General features: G+C 31.1%; 1 protein-coding gene across 1 annotated transcript in view; it reads left to right on the top strand.

Moving 5' to 3' along the window:
- The first annotated feature begins 369 nt into the window (after window positions 1-369).
- LOC136979882 (cGMP-specific 3',5'-cyclic phosphodiesterase-like) overlaps window positions 370-6,913 on the top strand; it is a 29,327-nt gene continuing 22,783 nt past the window's right edge. The window contains exons 1-2 of the mRNA XM_067275908.1: window positions 370-532; window positions 2,298-3,022. Of these exons, the coding sequence (XP_067132009.1) occupies window positions 2,309-3,022 (714 nt within the window). The 5' untranslated portion in view covers window positions 370-532; window positions 2,298-2,308. The remainder of the gene's footprint in view (window positions 533-2,297; window positions 3,023-6,913) is intronic.

Here is a 6,913-nt window from a genome sequence, read left to right as displayed (position 1 = left end):
CTTCATAATGGTTAATTAGGTTTATTTAGAATTTCCTTATGTATTGATGTTTTTATTTGTCGATTCATTTATATATTAAAATTTATTTTTATTCACTCCTAAGACAAGATATAGGAAAATTACATTATATTATCTTCTACGTCAATTTTGAAACTATGGAAAAAACGTATCGACGTTCCGTTATTCATAATTATTCACAAGAGTTTCTACGCACGTGGCTCCTTTATTATCATACAGTAATATTCATTAGGAAAAGAAAAAAACGTCCTTATTCTTACTATTCTTACCCTAATTTTTAAAATGAAACTTACCTCTTTCTTATTGGTAACACGTGACGATATTCCACCAATACAGTTAGAATCGAAAATGCTGTGTGCGACGTCATCACACCGGAGTGGAGTAACTGTTGTCGCTCGTTGGTCTCCCCAAAATAGAACCTGTCGGAAGAATAAAAGGATGACGATGTGGGCACAATGGATCACTTGCCTTTCATATATTTTTGACGTCGTCCTATAGGAAACAAATTCAGAAAGTAAGTTTTCTTCTACAGGGGAAAAAAATGTAGACGAGTAGAATGATGTAGCTTTAAATACTTATATATTTAATGTTATATCGAATATTTAATTTATTTTTACTTGTTAAACGATGAAAGAGCTTACTTTAGAGATATTCGAATAGATTTCGTCTTTTGTTTATGCCATTTTATCGAATGTTATTGATAAACGTCAGCATAAAGTACGTTTTAAAAATTTGAGAAGAGGCATAGAAAGATCTGGCATTAAGATTAACATAAATAATAGACATTAGCCTAAAGTCATATCTACTAGACGAGCCCATAGCAAAACTGTAAAGTTTTTTTACCTTAGAAACTAGTGTAATTATCCCTTACGTTATTTTTTACGAAACAAGTTGTTTTCTGGCTAATTGTGGTTGTTTTTCTCTTTACGCTATATTTCTTTTATTTCTTTTTTTTTTCCTAACTTGGCACTTGACGCTTCTAAACAGGGCTAGTTCTCTGCCCCAGAACTGGAAGTGTTTTACATAGACCTATTTAAAATTAGATTAGAGGGATACTCCGAAAATATGTACTGAGCCAAGAACTTTTTCAAATGATCGTTTTGACACTTAGAGCGAGTATAAAAACAATAACTAATTTAACTCGTTTATTCTATTATTCACGCTCTAAAATTGTGTCTAAAGATTATATTTTATATTTTTTCGTGGTCCGAAATCTAAAAATTTTATTTATTTCCATTGGAAAACGAAAGCTTTTAATATATTTCAATCGTTTTTATTTAGAGGGAAAAATAATTTTCCTTAATTAAAATTTAATTTTTGTGTTTTTTATTACTTTTTGTTATTCTTTAAAATAATTTATTATTTTTATTATCAATATTTTAAATTTAAAAATTTATTTTAAGGACGGATATTGTTTATTTACACTAAGAAATAGAAAAAAGTAAAAAATAATACATTAATAATTCATTAAAATATAATGTAAAGCAAAGTATTTTTCAATATTAAAAAAAAAAAAAATACGAAAATATATCGATTTTAGTGTAATTATCAAAAGATATTTAAGCAAAGAAACATTTAGACGTCTAACCTTGAAGTTTAATTTAATATTCCGGGACGGTCTTTCCTTATCGGTGACGTCACGGAAGTCACGTGTCATGTCCGAAGGAGTTTTCCGTCTTCTCGAAGGTTGAACAACCAAGGTTTTCGAGACCTTGGAGTGGAAAGAACTTGTCTGACGACACCTCCGTTTTGCCCGCTTAGGTATACGAGAACAAAAAGCCGACGACATATAGCAGTAATACAAAAACCTGTCTCGGAACGAAACCGTTTTTTTTAACACTTAAGCGGTAGGTATGCCAACTTTCCACGGTTTTAGCATATTAATAACTAGTCTACAGGTGGGTACTAGCGACGCTTTACGTTTCCCCTTCGACCGAACTATGACCCGTTGTCGTAGTAACAATAATTGACTTATCTCTAATTGATTGTCGATAGGAGATACGGTCGCCTTTTTAGGGGGATTTTATTAAATTTTCTTCGTCCCCCTCTCTTAAAAAATAATTCTTCGGACTACCGCGACGAGATGTCAGAATAGTTTTGTCAAGTAGTCAAATAATCATAGCTATGGCAACCGTCTAGGCACCCGTTTTAATGCGGTTTTCTAAGGTTTCAATTGACTTTGGCCGAAAGAGTCGCAGCTTGACGTCACCTACTTCCTATTGGTTTAATTCCTGCTTTTGCTTTTCCAGAGTCTAAAGAACGCTACTGTTTCCTTTCAGGTTGGATAAATATGGACGATTTTAAACCTCTGCTGGAAGAAAGGGAGGAGGAAGGAATGGAATTTTTATGTAGATGCGGACACGAAGATCAGGAAATGTACGTGGATCGCTATCTTATAACTCATCCCAAGTTTGCTAGAAAGTGGTATTCTGTTAATGCTTCTCAGGATATGATCGCGGAATGGCTGAGTGTGCGTGGTCTGTTGCACGAAGATGTCGGTTGCACTAACTTTACGGACCAATTCGAATCGGAAAAGACTCTATCCAATGCATATGCCGAATTTTCCAAAGGTGGCAGAAATTCTGTCACTACCGAACTGTTCCGTAGCATCGTACATCAACCCAAAAGAAAAAGGAGCATGGACTCTTTGTCTAGAGTTCAAATACAAAATCACCTGAAGAATTTAGACGAACACGAATTGCTAATGGAACTAATTAGAGACATTTCTAACGAATTAGATATCGACACTTTATGCCATAAAATATTGGTCAATGTTTGCATGCTTACAAACAGCGATCGAGGAAGTCTCTTTTTAGCCAAAGGAAGCAGAGACAGCAGATACTTGGTTGCAAAACTCTTCGATGTTACACCGAAATGCGAATTGGAAGATGCTATTTCGGCTGCGGAACAAATGGAGAAGATACCCCCTATACAGTTTGGGGTCGGAATTGCAGGACACGTGGCTCTTAGTAAGGAAACAGTTAACATCAAAGATGCCTATCAGGTATATTTGTTATACAATTATTAGTAGGTCTAATACGTTGTCAAAGTTATAGTAAACATGTAATAATTATTAGAATATTAAATTAATTAAGAATGTAATATATTATTTAAATTTATAAAGAAATTCTTCGGTTCTCCTGTTTAGCTTTTCGACTTTAATCAATTTTCAGTTTACATGTAAATTTTATACTCGAAAACAAATTTACATAGGAAATAATTATTGTCTAATTAGCTAAATTTTGAATTATTAAACTTTCTCAATCCTTAAGTGCGAATGTAATTCGCAGTCAATTGTCCATTGAAAGACTAATTTAATGGCAAATATTCCAGACTACTGTATACAATTTCTCAAGGAGTCCTGACGCTATCCTAAAATAATTACACGAGAATAAGCGTTCAATTCTAAACAAATATGTATCGATTAATGAATTTTATTGTACATTTAACAATAATTTCTTTTAAAAAGAAATACGATGCTGTCGATTTTGCGAAACTTTCGTATACTTTACAAATATTGTATAGCTTCTTTCATCCGGTTCAATACGAACACTACACCTTGTCATACTCCAGTTCTAATTATATTAAGTCTTATTTTCTTCTAAACGGGGACAACACACTAGAAATGTCATTAGCTAAAGAAGAAGAGTAGGGGGAAAAAAAGTAAACCCAAAGCCAAGCATCGAGGTCAGATCTAATATATCAGTTCTGCAAAGCCAAATTTCACACCTAAGTGGATCATACTAAATTAGTTTAAACTAACCTAACACGAAAAGATAAATTATAATGTCGCTTACGAACCATACTGTTTAAGATAGATTAAAATGTTGTTTTATAAATTTAAGAAACATTTAATTGTTCTACATAAGAACTATTAAGATAATTATAGGCTAGTGTTGCCTTATGACTTGAGATATGTCTTCAAGATAACGATAAAAAAGTCTTGAACTTATCAGATACGTTGCTGTCATTTATAATTTTTTAACGGGCTTAAATAATCTAAACATCAACTATAATAAATTGATAATAATTTATTTAACTCGACACATACAATTTGAGTTATGTAATAAACTTAACTCAACATTGCAAATGCCTACATTAAGAAAATAACAGAAGCCAAATAGCAATTGTTATAAAATTTAATTGCCTAATTAGGTGTAATTTTATTTTTACATTTAAGCAAGTTATAGCGATGTCCAGTATACAAAAGAAAACCACCCTCTAATGCTACAATACATATATTTGAACTTTATCAACTTATTTTTTGTAGATTATTGTTGAAAGAATGCACATTTACAATTTGAAACCAATTTTTTACATATTTGTAGAATCGGAACTGATGACAAATCATACGGATATTTTGTTAACACTCCCGTTAGATTTTTATCAGTGTTATTCTCCGATGAGAGAATTGTTAGTTAATATGTTCTCCTTATAAGTAATATAAACGAATCCGGATAAAGTTTACTTCAAAATGAAATAAAAATATTTTTAAAATTTAAATTGAAGACAGTGTTTATAGTTAAATTAAGAGTCAAGTCTTAAGCTCATTTAATTAGTGTAATGGTCCGTGTTGTAACACTGGCGGAATGTACAGGCAACATTTATGAAATGATGCGAGAACTATTCCATTTTCCCATTACATCATATAACGTTACCGAACGGCCGACATGAAAGCCAATGTAAAGAAGTGCTAAGCTTATGTCTGCTGACTATTGGATCTGATTTAATCCTTGTCTCATTGCCAAATGGCGTCCAGTTGTCTTTCCACGTTATTCCATACAGCGTTAGATTAATGTCTCTCCTTCGATCATCTTATCGGTTTTAAAATAAAACTCGTTCTTCCATTCAATATGATGATATAAAAGGAAAAAACTTTGCTTCTACTAATACTTTAATCGAGTTTACGTCAAAACCAGATGCGGTAATAAGTTTCTGGGAAATCGTATTCGATTATTTCTCCGTTTTCTGTGTTTATTATCTATACTATATCTTTCAATTATTTATATTTCTTTTCGTTTCATTCAGAGAAAAAATTCGTTTTCGATAGAAATTTGGGTGTGAATTGCTCGTTCCCAGACACCTCTAGAGATTAGAAAAATAAAATATATTAAACAGTTATGCAATGGGTATGCATTTCGTAGAAAAATTGTTAATATTGCATAACTGAGTTCCGGAATAATTCAAACTCATTTTTTGGATCACGTACAGAATATTTGGTAACTCTTCATTTATTTAATGAGAAAATATCATCGTTTTTTTCTAAATTTGGTTACAAAACAAGATTTTCTATAGTTTTTTTCTTTTTCCGAAACTGATTCTTTCAGGCATTTTATGCAGAATTTTTTTTAAAGGATGAGGTTAAAAATTCACATAATTTCTTCACAACATAGCTTATTAAGTTTTACAACATAAATATATAGAGTAACACAATGCAATAATCTAAGGAGAATTGTACGAGTATAAAATAAATATAACGTATGTGCAATGTATTGTTTTATTTACATAGTCCAGTTCTTCTCAAATGGTGGTTAACCTCGAAAACTCCTATGATTTTTTTATATCCCTTTTATACTCTTGCGCTATAGGCTTAATTTAAGCTTTTAGTAACTTTTTCTCGTTATTTTAGATCGATTATATAATAAAATAATACAATTTTTCTTTTAAATTTGATAATATTTTTATTATTATTAAAAGACAGCAACTCAATTAGAGATAGCAGCTCTTATTTTTTTAAAGGTTAAACATTTCCGCAGCTGAATTTTCTTTTAATTTTCAAAACTTTAAAAATAAAATTTAAATATTTTCACTTTTTTTCATTAAAATCAAAATTAAAAGACAAAAACAGTTTAGAAAAGAAATTTTAAAAAAATTCTCATCGAAAATTAAATGAAAGAAGGGGAAAAAAGAAATTTATTTAAAAAGTAGACTAAAAAATTGACTTTTTTGTTATTTTTTAAACGAATAAATTAAGTAAAAAACAAAAAACAAAAAAAATTCAATTTATTTTCAACAGATTTGGTTTAATTAACCATTAACAATTGAAATGTTAAAGATTGCTTCACCTCTTCCCAGCAATGCTTGGCAGGAAACAAACTTTACAGGGGACGAAGTCAACGTATACGATTCGAATTTCTCACGATCGAATGTATCGGAAACCGGAAACACTTCCCTAACTGTTAGAGACGCGATCGTCCCGTCAACAACTTACTTCGAGTGAGGCTAAACATTAACAAAAAATGGATTCTACTTTTTTTATAATTTACAGAGTGGAAGGATGAGACGGCAAATTGTGCCCGACTCCATTCGTTAACATCTGGTTGCTAAGACATGTTCATTCCGTAAATAACTAAACTGTTGTGTGACGCAAGGTCAAAATCGACGAATGACGTCACACATCGATTTCCGACACTGCGTCACGATCACGTAATAATCGAAGAAATTTATAATTCGGTTGGTTAAAAAAAAAATGAAAATTTAATAGAAATTCTTTATTATTTTTCTTCTAACTCATGTAAATAGGGGCTGCTTACAGGATTTTTTTAAATATAGAAGTACTTGTGTATGGGTGTGTGTGTTTGTTGATTTTGGCTAGAGTCTACTCATTAGGCTTTGTTCGCCCGGAATTTAAAGATCTTTAACCCATTGCACTTCTTGGATGTTGAATGAAACGTTCCTTGCTTAACCTGGTTAACTGTTAATATGAATGCTCCATTTATTATCCTTTATTAATGCTTTATTTATCTTTTAAAACTTGGAACTTGACATTAATGTCATTTCTTGTCACCAGATGGCTGTAGCACGTTAATAGTCCAATATATATATATATATATTGAACTATTAACGTGCTATTATATCGTAGAGTTTCGAATTAATTTTTTGAATTTAATAATGT

This window comes from Centruroides vittatus, unplaced genomic scaffold, assembly GCF_030686945.1.
Source record: "Centruroides vittatus isolate TY-2023 unplaced genomic scaffold, ASM3068694v2 contig_651, whole genome shotgun sequence".
Lineage (NCBI taxonomy): Eukaryota > Metazoa > Arthropoda > Arachnida > Scorpiones > Buthidae > Centruroides > Centruroides vittatus.
This window is presented reverse-complemented; position numbering and strand designations above follow the sequence as displayed.